The following is a 13,208-nucleotide window of genomic DNA, read 5'->3' on the forward strand; positions in this document are numbered from 1 at the left end:
TTAGGCCATGTCATGTTACATCATAGGGTTGTGCCGATGGACGATATCATCGTCCTCCAGTGAGTCTTCACTGCGTGATTTCGAGTGTTTTTTCCCCCATAAGTAATTTAAATACTCGATAATGTCAATTTGCACATCGTTAAAACAACAATCACGATATTATCGCAGACGATATATATCGCCCACCCCTACTACTTAACTAAGGCAATTCAGACAGAACCATCAATGACGTTTGTCACACATTCTATATTATTCCCAGTGGTGGGTAGTAACGCGTTACAAGTAACGCAAATGAGTAAAAAAAGTACTTTTTTCGGGTAACGAATACTTTCCACGTTCCTTTTTTAAGGCTGTAATTTTACTCTTACTCGAGTAAATATTTGAACTAGAATTGTACTCTTTACTCAATTACATTTCCCATTGGGCCTTCATTAAAATGAGTATTTCGATAGAAGTAGGCTACACATATCTTCGTTGACTGGAACACAAGCATACACGTTAGCGACGCGCCCTCCCTAGGTTGCAACATTGTTACACAGCAGAGAAGCGAGTCGGCCGTTACGTTGGTACTGAGGACTAGAAACGCCATGGATGCAGAGATAGAACGTTAGTAGCCTACTACCAAAAGCAGCCCCCACTCCCATGGTCAACGTCTGGCCACATCTGCAACACTGTTCCGTCCCATGCGAAGGAAGGGAGACAACCGTATAATGAAAGGAATGTGTCAGCCTAAGCATAACAATATCAGCCTTCAAAATGTTGAGGTATTATTTTCTATCAGTGGTTCTCGTAGTGCTACTTAGCGAGCTAGTACTAGCTGTATTCGACTGAAACAAAGGCTATTTCTTGACATAACTCAGGGGTCTCCAAAAATGGTGCCCGCGGGATAGCCTGCGGGATGCCTTTACAGCGCCCACAGCGCACTTTCTAAAAATAGTCGCCTGCAGATCACGCTCTAAAACATCCTCCATTGTGGATATTTAATTGTAGGCCATGCATCTGTAATATTGGCTATATTAGCTTGCTCATCTGGTGTAGCCAATGCAAGCATATCTCTGCAAAAGTTCTGTGGCTATTCCGTGTCCGTACGGTTCGTGCATGATTGTTCAAGGACTGAAAAACAATTGCTTTAGGTCATGGGCCCTTTCTCCTCCGTAGCCTACTGGTGTAGCAATAGCGTTGAAAATCTTGTGGCATACCAATAGGACTGTCAGATCATGGAGAGATTTCAGATGTGCAATAAGGAGTCTTCCTAAGTTAGAATGGTGTTGGTGATTGCTATTGAATGTTACAACCGAATTGTTCACTGAAATCAGAACTTAACCAACCTCTGAATTATGAATGGTGGGCATGCTATTTGTAATCTACATTATTAATTGCATTAAAGATGGCTTTTTTCGTTTAAAAAATTAAATCAGATTCCTCATGGAAACTTTGAATTGAACTAACTGAACAAAAACGGTCAGTGTTGCATATTGATATTGATGTATTGAAGAATCAGATGAAAATACAGTTGCTTAATATATAAAGGCTCATAGGCCTACATAATATTGATAACTTAAATGTAAAAATCACATAGGTCTATTATTTAGGAGGATCACCCTCGCAAAAAAGGAGTGAGGGTCTGTTTGTTTCAAATGAGTAGCCCTATGATTTTGGATCCTTCAGGTAGCCCTCAATCCCAAAAAGGTTGGAGACCCTGGTATAACTAGTAGAATGTATGCTTCAGGAAGGGTTGACAACACAATGTAACTTGCTGATTATATGCAGCAATTATTGTATGGGATTTTGTAGATTGCTTAACCAAAATGTAATAGTTGGTAACTTGTTCCAGCTATCATCTCCCTCTCTCTCCCTACTTTGGTAGTTGTGTTTCAATTTGATTCCTTGAAATGCGCCACTGACTATCAAAATACAGATGTGCTGTTTGAAGTTGCAGTGCTTGCTTCTAAAGGGAATGACAGGTGTCATTCTGATTGGTTTAAGCACCAGGCGCCTGGTTTTTGCACCAGGTGCCTGACGTTTGATAACAAAACCACCCCGAGTGTGGACTGGACAAACCCCTAAATGTATTTAAGCTATCCGCAAGTGACCATGTGTTTTAGATCACCAAAATAGGGCCTGTTATGTCTTTTTCACTGATCCAAGCACATCAATACAAAAATGAAAAGTAACTTGTAATTTGAGTAGTTTCATAACAAAGTACTTTTTTACTTTTACTCGAGTAGGTTTGTCCAATTGGAATATTTACTTTTACTCAAGTAGATTTTGAAGGAAGTAAATATACTTGTACTTGAGTATAGATTTTCAGTACTCTACCCACCACTGATTATTCCTGCATAACAAATTGCAGAGGTTGTCACCGGCACCGACTCATATTCCCTGGCTTACGTTACGACCATGCTGCCTGTTGACGTAAACATGGAATCAGCGTGGCCAACAACAGCTCATTTGCATTTAAGGCAACAGACCCCAGAAACAGCCTATTCTGAAAGAGACTGAAACTGCCAAGAATGGATTTTTCGCAAACAGCTTCAGGGACATGTTTTGTGCAACCCATAGGATTATTTTTTGGGACCTTTAACGCACTGCACCACAGAGCTGACGACGGTAATGACTGAATAAGGGGTAAATAACAACTGTTTCACCAGCACATTTAAATGACACATGTTTAAAAGTTAATTCAAAGCAGTCGTTAATTTACAAGGTCAGCCTATATGAACCAATGAATTAACTTCATGAACCTGAATAAAGAAAACAGAGATGATTCACGGATTAAACTAAGGTAGTCCATCATTAAGTCTCTGTTATTTTCATGTGTGCCCATTCACGTGCTACTAAACATCATTAACCACCTTAGTCCAGACTACTGAAGTTTGGAAACTATCATGGTTCAAACTTACAAATTACTATGTAAGTACGACGGTTTTGGGAAACAGTCGTAATTTTGATGTTGCATCGTACCATGTTAGTAAAAAGCCGTAGTTGTACGGGAAACACACCCCAGATAAGCTATCACAAGAAAGAGCTTTTTCTCATCTTTTAGACAGTCCTAGTCGCTAATTGCTGTGATAAACGGTTTGCGAGAAAATTAACTAAGAATTTTCAAGAAATAATCATAGTACTCTGCAGACAGCTCTGCACTCATCTCAATTCATCTAGGTGGAATATCTCACAAACTCTTCGCTCAACACATGACAAACCGTATATCGGAATAAACAGCAGACCTTACTGAACACAAAGGTAATGTGTTCCCCTGTACAATTCCAGAGTAATCCGGTTTTGAAATTGTAGCAAATTTCTATATCGTCTCCAACTTTGGGCAGTGCTTAAATTGCCTATTTGGAAATATTAAAATCAGAGGATATACAGCTCATGGGTAAGAGTTTGTCAGTGATTTAATTTCACAAAATTATATGATTTATTTTCACAAAATGCTAAGCATGCATGTAATATTTAAGTGTCTTAAAACTGAGCTTAAATTGGTTAATGCATGATATCATAGCAGGCCGAATAGAAAATAAAAGTTTAATGTTAAATATAGCCTAGATAATAATTAAAATTACATGATGTAGGCTACAGTACTGTATAGAGTTAAAGTTGAATAGCTCCAGAACTCACACCAATTGTGTCTTAAAGGAGCCACACCATGTTTATGACACTAGTGCTGTTCTGTTGACCTTTAGTTGTTGCTACTGGGCATGAAGGACAGGCCAATTATGAGTTCTGTCCAACATTGGCGGTAGGTTTAGGAAAAAAAGTCAGCACATTTGAATCATATCGCAATAATACCAGTAACCATGATCATTGGTTATGACTCATGATATCAAATTTTCATAGTAGCTGTTTAAAAAGTTCAGTGGCTGGTAGATTTTTGAATATATTTGAAAAAATATTTAATTTCCATACATACGTACATTCATACACACACACACACACACACACACACATAATTGTAATCATTTCAAACAATCTTTGTTATTGTTTTATCCAAGTTGCTAAAACCGCCCCTGGCCACGGGGCAAGGATGGATTACTGAATGGGCCTTACCAGGCTCAGGGGGGCTTGAAGCTCAAGCCTCTGCGTGAAGTCACTACTACACTACTATGAAGTCACCCCGCAGTCAGGTTAATATGTAATGTGATATGTCTTAATAAGGCCCCTCAATACTATGGATTATGTTATTCACCCCTGATATCTGAATGAGGCCCCTCAATCAAATAACACAGTGTGATACTGTGTGATACTTTCTGAGGAGGTTAGGGAGGCCCTTTTCATGACTATGCCCAGAGGCTCATAATCCGTCCATGCTGCGGGTCTTGTTTTCAAATGCAATCAGTAAATTATTCTATTAGTTGTGTTTTATATAAATCAGGGATTATACATACTGTAGCAATAGAGTCAGGGGAAAGACATTTTTAAAATTAGGGTTAGGAAAAAAATCTCACTCCAGCCAAACACCCGAAGTTGGCAACAGTGGGCTATTTAGTCTGTTTTGTTTTTTGGTAGCATAGCTACAAAGCACAACAAAGTAAAATAAAGCTGAATGGAAACTGCAACATTTTGGGAAATTAGCTTATTTTCTCCCCAGAGTTCGATAAAATGGTACATTAAGATGATTTTCTAAGCATACTTGGAACTATATTCTCATTCAGTCGAGACACTGCTACTTGGGATTTGCAGAGGAGCTTTTCAGGTTCTGCATGCAATCACTCCGCCCAAGTTAGCTGTCTGTGTAGCAAGTATCAAGTGAAGAGGACTGTGGTTTAACATATCTCTATAAGACAGCCTTTGAGAAGTGCTGTGGTTACCTCAGTTCCTGAGTAAGTCAAATATCCATGAGTGGTAAACATGCCCAGACCGGTTCCTTCTGCTTTGATGACCATGCGTGGTCTGATCTCTGGCCCACCTTTTCAACTGACATCATCTGCACTGAAGCCTTCCTGCAGCGACAACACTCTGTTATCAGAAGGCAAAGCCACAGCATTATGTTGTTGTTGGGACTATTAATACTGAAAGTTGTCTTACTTTGTGACTCAGCCTTCGTAGCAGTTCTGTGAAATGGCTTTCATACGAGATGATGGGAGGTTGGAGTGTCAACACTTCTGCCTTTCAGAAAGGGTTAACTTGAGCTTGACGTGAGTAACAGTTTCAGGCTGGTGACAGAGGAAGTATCATGTCAGTTCCACCCTGCCTCACACCAGACTCTGGTGTCAATGCTGCTGTACATATTTTAAATAAAGAAACCGCTCAGAACATCATAAGTGCTGATTGTGCACTTGCAACGTGTGCACAGGCAGCCGGAAGCATAAAGGGTTAAAGGAACACGCCACCCAATGTCAGTAGTAATATATGTTCTTACCTTACCTTTCACAAGTTGAGTCATTGTAGTTCTCCTGTTTATTCGCTTGGAAAATCGCCACGTTTCATGTTGTGTGACCTTACACATTTTTATCAACTACTCGTGCAACTGTATTTAAGTAGGGAAAACGTGGATGTTTTTGATTACTGCTATCTTCCTCTCTCTATGGCTACGTCTGAGCCCGCTAGCATAGCAACATGCTAACACATTCGTGCCGCGCGCCAGAGCGTTTGAGTGCACGTACCGACACGGGAGAGGTATGACCAAAGATTGTTAACAATCTTTGGTATGACTCAACTTGTGAAAGTTAAGGTAAGAACATATATTACTACTGACATTGGGTGGCGTGTTTCTTTAAGAGTGGAAAAGGTACAGTGACGCAGTTTGCCCTGCACAGTCCAGGTTTTGAGTTGCATGTCCCAAGTCCCCACAAATATTTCTCGGAACACTTATACATCCCAGTTTTCAACTTCAAACTTCTATCAAATTGTCCCAGTTTTCAGTGGTTACATAGAATTTATCATGTTCTTTATAACATAAGGCCAACCTAAAGCCATTGAAGAAACATAAACGGTACATCATGTGTCTGAATTCAACGCTGAAGTGTGTCAGTCATCAACAACTGTTCCAATATAATGCCTGTGGTGAGCATGTCACAGTGTGCAGAAATATTATCGATGTATTCACGTTTGTCATATCTTAATGCACTTATTTTATTTTGTGCTATTACTTTGTCTTGTGTGCTGTGTTGTGATTTTGCTTTGCTTTCACTTGTGAACCAGGACAGAGCGACCATGACAGAGCTGTCAGGCCGGAGGAGCATGCCATGCGGATATGGGGCAGGAGCAGGAACTCCACGATTTCGAGACCTATGGTTTGAGGTTTTGAAAATCTGGTCACCTATATCACAAGGTAAACAAGTTTGCAGTTTATTTAAACCGTAAAATGTTATGCAACATGGAAATGTGAGGTTTTATCTATGCCATTAGCATCTATTGGCATTCATGAAACTTTAAGGTCAATGTGCTGTTTTCACCTATGGAAGGGATAGATGCCAGTCACATTCCGTGAAGATGGATTTTTCTGTGAATATGGATTCTTTTTTAAACCAGTATTTAAAGCAACACTGCAGCTGTTCACTTTTTGAGAGACATTTGTACAGGCTACATTTGGTTTAGTCTTAAAATTCACTCTGATAGTATGTACAGCCATGTGAAAGACTGCTAGATGACAGATTACCTACTTAGGCCTTGACATTATGCTTAGAACTTTGATGCACTGTAAATCTTTTCTCAAAATAAATAAGATATGGGTGTTTCCACCCACAGCATATTTCTTCTTATTATATGTTTGGTATTATGTTATATTTTGAGTGTGTATCTCCTCAGGTCTGAAATACAGGCCACATGGCATATTTTGCCTGTTCATGTCTCCAACCACAGTATCTGTGATAAGGAGATTACATTATTTTGTTGACCATAGCCTTCCTGTTTTGTGAAACAAACTGTGGTAGTGGAAAGGTGTTTGGATGTAGATTTTTAGATGGATAAACTAGAGAAAAGCAGATGTACCTGCTTCTCTGTCCTGTGTTCATAGCTTACTGTGTATATATCCTACTGCTTGGCTGAATTTCCTGTTGTGATTGAACAAGTATGAAGTACCGGTAGTTGCAGTTTTCATGTCCTTGCTGAATGGGAGGTTAGCACCAGTTATTTTCTCTGCAGTCTTTGGAACTCTCTGAAGGGCCTTGAGATCATGAAATTACATGACCTCAATCTGCTACGTTTCCATAACCCTTACACATTTGCTGAAATTTTCAGCATCATGGTATGTGTGGTATTGCCTTACAAGGCAAAGCAAGAGCTGTTTCAGGAGTTTCTTCAACATCTGGTTTATCAATAAAACCTCCATATTTGGCTCTTAGTTCTCCTCTTCTCTCCTAAATTGCCCGATTTGATTTGAAAAGATAGTTTGGTACTGAAGATATGCAAAATGGTTTATACTGAAAATAAATGGGTGTGTGAAACAGTGATAGGTGGAGATAACCAACAACAAGATCCTGAATTGAATGTTGTCATCAGACATGTGTTTCACAAACACAACTTCCTTTTTTTGTACTGATAATAGCATCCTGTTCACACACACACACACACACACACACACCCACGCATGCATGCACACACACACACACACACACACACACACACACACACACACACACACACACTGTGGGGTGATGTCACCAGACAGGAGGAGGGTTTTCCCACCCTCCTTTGGGAGCTTTGATGAGTCAGGAATCTCGCTCCGGGACCACAAACTTCCCGGTCCGTACTCCCTCAGTGGCTATAAACGCACACACACACACACACCGCCTGTGCCTCGCACTCGCACTCTATCGAAACAGCTACACATGCACACATGTCCCAGATCTCCTACTGAGCCAGAGCTGAGGGAGAACAAATAACACACAAACACACACACACACATACACACTCTGGGATACAAATACATAAACACTCACGTATACACAAACACTCAAATTTTGAGATACAAACACACACATACTCACATACTTGAGGAAACTCACACACACACACACATACAGAGACCCGGAGACCTAGAGGAAAAATGAGTCGGACTGTACCACACAGGGCGGCTTTCAGCGCTACAAAGAGAGGAGCCAGTGCACAGCTGTAAGTAACCTTCCTGCCTGCCAGGATCAGTGATCATATCAGAGACATGATCTTGACTAGACTTGTTAATGTTGAGCAGACAGAAAGTTTATCTTGCTGTGTGTGTGTGTGTGTGAGTGTGTGTGGGGGGGGGACTGACAGTCAAACAGACGTAAGCTTTTTTAAGAAGTATTTTTAAACTTATGTAGCAGATTGAGGTTATGTCCTCATTCAACAAGGACATGACAAACCAGTTTCAGCTGTGTAAACTGTATCACATATGTAGTACTTTTGGTGCCGAGTTTTGTGTGTGTAAAAAATACTGATGAATCAGGGAAGAAAATCTGTTATGGCGGTCATTCAACAGAGGACTAACACCCGGGCTGTTCTCCTCCCCTCAGTGAGCTCTCAGCAGCCGCGGCTGGTCCGACAGCCCCTCGCGATGCCCTGAGGAGATTCCTCCTGCTGAAGTATATCCAGACGCTGCTGCTGCCACTGGGCAACGAGCTGCTGCTGGCCGTGGGTGCGCTGGCCAGCCTCTACACCCTCCTGCTGCTCTCCTCGCCGCACGTCTCCCGCAAGGCTTCTGTCGTGCTGCTGGGCCAGCTGGCCAGGGCCGACGGCCTGCTGCTGCTACGCTGGGGCCTGGGCCTCGAGTTCGGTCTCGGGCTGGGCGACATGAAGCTTTCCCTGGGTTGTGATGGGCAGGCAACCCCCTGGATCGTTCGGGGCCTGCTGCTGGAGGCCCACCACCTGGCCAGCTTGCTGCTGCTGAGCTGCGTGAGCCTGGAGGCACTGCTGGTGAGCCACTGGGCGGCCGAGTCGCGCCACGTGCGAACGGCACATCACGCAGGACTCGTCTGCACCCTCATATGGACCGGAGTGGCGTTGCAGCTGGGCTTACAGATAGTAGGATGCTGCTCGCGGGACTCAAACTTGGAGGCAGACGAGGGCTCAAAATCAGACATGGACGGGGGGTTAATCAGGTGTTTCCTGCAGATTTGTGCCACTCTGGCTCCACTCTCGCATGTGCTGATGCAAGGTTTACAAGCGCTGCTCTGGGTGGCGAACACTTGGGTGCTTTATAAAGTCTTTTACCGTAAGACACAGAAAGGGAAGAGCTGTTTCCACTAGAACTCTTCCCCTTTTTGGGCATAGCCAAAACAAACAAGCTGGAGTAGGATGGATTGTATTTGTACTATTTATATGTCTTCTGTTATCGTTGTGGTTTTGATTGTTTTGTATTTAAGGTATTGTGTGCTTGGATCAGTGTATTAAGGACAATTTGACTCTCTCCAGGCATTTATGGAAAAACTGATGTCATCTGTGTGGCATTCACTTGGTTAAGGAGAGAGAGAGAGAGAGAGAGAGAGAGAGAGAGAGAGAGATCCGTGTTTGTTTGTGTGTGTGTGTGTGTCACAGCAACACTGAGGCAACAATATGACTGCTTGCTTACAGAGCTAATAAAAGTTTTCAATAAAAAAACACTGCGCTTCTGATTCACTCAAGTCATTCCACACAAACACACACACACACACACAGCTTCACCACTCTTGACGATAGCAGCCAGATTGAGGCAGAGAGGAAAACTTCCTGAGGTGTGACTGCACAATAAGACATCTTTCTCAATCTGATTCCTCATCATCCTTCCTCCCACAGTCACCAGTCATGTATGCGGGCAGCTCAGATGGCGTGTGAGCGTGTGTGTGTATTTAGAAACTGAGATATTTGCTCTGCCTAGTGATGCTATAACCCTCAGCTAGAAGGGTAACTCCCCCAGTTGCATATTGTATGGCATTTTGAGCAATTTTCAGTCAATGAAATGCCTCCATGTTCCAGCAATCTGATTGGCTGTTGAAATCCTGCAACCTGTGTCACTGGACTCAAGAACCAATTTCTACCACTGCAATGAAATTGTTATTTATGAAAAGTTATTTGTTACTTCATATGTCAAATTGTGTATTTTCAATTGTTTTTTACATAAAACAGTGTCCTTATTAATAATGCATATGATAATGTAATTATTTGATATTGAAGGCTTTAATATGTATTATTTTACATTTCACATGTTATGTTTATGTGTAATTTCTTTCTGAGTCTGTGCCCCAGCCACTCTGTATCAACATGTTTCTAATTGACACTGCATGCCAAACTTTTGTACAGTACAGTATTGTGGTCTCTCAGGACCTACATGTTGTATCTTCAGCTATTTCCCTATATAGATGCCTCTCTCCCTACAAGCTGTCTTGGCCAGCCACCATCTGTTGAGCTCTCTCTGCTACACCATGTTATAACACATAGTTTGGGCCTGTCTAATGCGTGAGGAAGCTGTTTGTATGTACATGCTCATCACACCCAGTTGTCTCTCGTGCTGGGGCAGGCCAGGTGTGTGTGTATGTGTGTGTGTGTCATCTCTCTCATGCCGGGCAGACAGACAGAGTATGACAATGAGAGGTCATGACGAGCCTGACGTCAGACACACACACACACACACACTCGGTGCACACATAAGGCTGATATCTGACACATGGAATAGGTCTCTACCTCGTCACAACTCCCATGGAGGATTCTGACTGGAAAAGGAGTGCTCTCCTTTTCACCTGTCTACTGTTTTGGGAACAAGCTGTTCATTTTAACTATGATTGGGTTAATGGTATAGACCCCCCCCCCCATGCCCTATAATGGTTTAGCCCAAGATTTAATTGGGTAATTGCCTAGCCTATTTAAAGACAGGCTTATTTCACACAGGAGAGAGACACAATACTGGAAACACAGGAGAGCACATTGGAGAGCACATTGGAGAGCACATTGGAGAGCACATTGGAGAGCACATTGGAGAGCACATTGGAGAGCACATTGGAGAGCACATTGGAGAGCACATTGGAGAGCACATTGGAGAGCACGGGAAGTTAAATGTTTGTTTTTATGTAAAATTAACCCTTGCTTGTTGTGAGGCAAGGGGAAAGTAGGTCCAAAGTTGCATGGTCGCCATGCTTGGACAGGGAGTCTAGAAAGGGTAGGTTCTTAGTGCCTAGTTTAATGGCATGATACATATTTGTTTACGGAAGGTCCCCGGATTTCCTGTTTGGATAATTGTGCTTTTATGGACAAAATCAATTATATGATGAAGAATGCGATTATATTGTGTGTGTGTGTGTGTGTGTGTGTGTGTGCGCACGCGTGTGTATGTGATCTGGTGGTGATACACATGCATATTTAATATTAATATAAAGAGCGTCTATGTGTGCCTCAGTAGGAGACAGAATAGGGAATGGATGTCTGATGATGACCGTGATAATGAGGATGTTGTGGAGGATGAGGAAGAGTGCATGGCCCTGGAGGTGCCGGATGCCAGCGGAGCAGCATAGATGGCCTGATGACCAGAGATATGGGAAATGAGTCCCTCAATGGCTAACAGTTACCGGAGACGATAATGTGAACTCATTACATTAATACAGCAGCACCATTGGTGTGTGTGTGGGTGTTGCTGTATGTGAAGGGGTGTTTGTGTGTGTCTGTCTGTGTGTGTGTGTCGTTATGAATGCCTAAGAAGTGTGAGCTTGTAAGAGTCAGGGAGAGGTTTAAATATACGCCTTATACACACAAGTTCAACACGAAATCGCACTGCTGCAGTTGCTCCCTGTAAACAAATGGAAGCGGCAAGCAGAGTATTGACCTTTTGGTAGCACATGCATTCCAATCCAAACCAAGCCAAATATAGACATAGGCAAACAAGGATCTTAATAATTGATACCCCTGTCAATAGCTGCAGGCTTTTATTTGCTTCAACTATTTTCCCCTTTATTGCTTTTATACTCAATTTAATTTGGCCTTTTTTTTACAAATAACCCCTTTAATGTCAGAGTGAAACTAGATTTCTACACAGTGATGTTAGTTAATTAAAAATATATAATGTATAAGAAGTGATTGCATAAATATTCCCCCTATTCAAGTATGCATTTACTGGATGCAACTTTGGCTGCAATTCAAGCATGGAGTCTGCCTGGATAGGTCTCCGTTAGGAATATCCAGACACATCTGGATATTGCATTTTTAATTCATTTTTCTGTCAGGTTACAAGGGATTGGGTGTGAACAACACTTTTCAAATCCAATCACAAATTCTCTATTGGTCTTGGGCACACAATAACATTTACCTTGTCTCCAAACCAATTTCTGTGTACAGTATCTTTCGCTGTATGCTTCTGTCTTGCTGGAAAGTAAATCTTCTCCCAAGTTGTAGACTGAATCAGATTATCCTCCAGGATTTCCATATATTGTGCTTAATTTGGATAAACTGCAACCACATTCTTCTACATTTATATATTTTTAATTAATTAACATTACTTAAATCTCCTTTAGTTTTTTGTATATTTTTGTAAAAAAGGTCAATTGAAATAGCTATTGACAGAGGTTTTTATAGTAATCTATTTGCTTGCAACAGCAATTATAAAGATCCTTGTTTGTCTATGTCTGTATTTGGGGTGAATAAAGGCACTGTATTTTTTTATAGTCATTGCATTTGGGGACAGGTGTCTATATGGGCCATTAAATTGATTACAGTCGCAGTACTCAGGTGTGATTTTGGCCCATTTTTTAAACAGACAGTCTTTAAATCATATTCGCCCCATAGGGTTACGCTGTAGAATCATCTGACATTGGTCTCCAACATGGCGTCCATGATTTGAGTTGGCCAAGCGCTCTATATACGGCTCTGTTCAACACTGTTCAACTGTTCCCCTTGGTGGACAGAAAAGACACTACACCCCTCAGGTCCCAGGTTTAGCTGGGATGTAGTATGAAGTGTGAATAAACATGCTGTATAATGCTAAAAAGAAGTGCTGTCTTGATATGTAGGACAAAAGGGAACAAAGATCTTTGTTTTCCAGACTGTCTATCAGGACAAGTGAAGGGTGTCTGTTATAAAACAAAATCTGGGTCACTACATTATAGATCAATTATCTGATGATATATATGCACATATTATACAGTATGCCCAAGCTAACATGTTGGTAAGAAAATTCCACATGAGCACAAATTATGTCAACATTTGCCTATTTAAAGCATATTGCAATCCTTTGTATATTGTTCCCTTGTGGACTAAGTTTAAAAGGGCAAGCATGCAGAAGTTTAACCTCCTGAGACCCAGCATCCTCATATGAGAACATAACATTG

The 13,208-nt window shown here is 41.5% G+C and overlaps 1 protein-coding gene across 1 annotated transcript; it reads left to right on the plus strand.

Moving 5' to 3' along the window:
- The first annotated feature begins 5,716 nt into the window (after positions 1-5,716).
- On the plus strand, positions 5,717-9,521 carry LOC121694405. Its single transcript, XM_042074569.1, has 5 exons — positions 5,717-6,006; positions 6,145-6,274; positions 7,609-7,923; positions 7,960-8,055; positions 8,436-9,521. Exons 4-5 carry the CDS (start codon positions 7,991-7,993, stop codon positions 9,166-9,168), a joined length of 798 nt encoding a protein of 265 aa, XP_041930503.1. The 5' UTR covers positions 5,717-6,006; positions 6,145-6,274; positions 7,609-7,923; positions 7,960-7,990; the 3' UTR covers positions 9,169-9,521.
- Positions 9,522-13,208: the final 3,687 nt, after the last annotated feature.

This window comes from Alosa sapidissima, chromosome 20 (assembly GCF_018492685.1).
Source record: "Alosa sapidissima isolate fAloSap1 chromosome 20, fAloSap1.pri, whole genome shotgun sequence".
NCBI lineage: Eukaryota > Metazoa > Chordata > Actinopteri > Clupeiformes > Clupeidae > Alosa > Alosa sapidissima.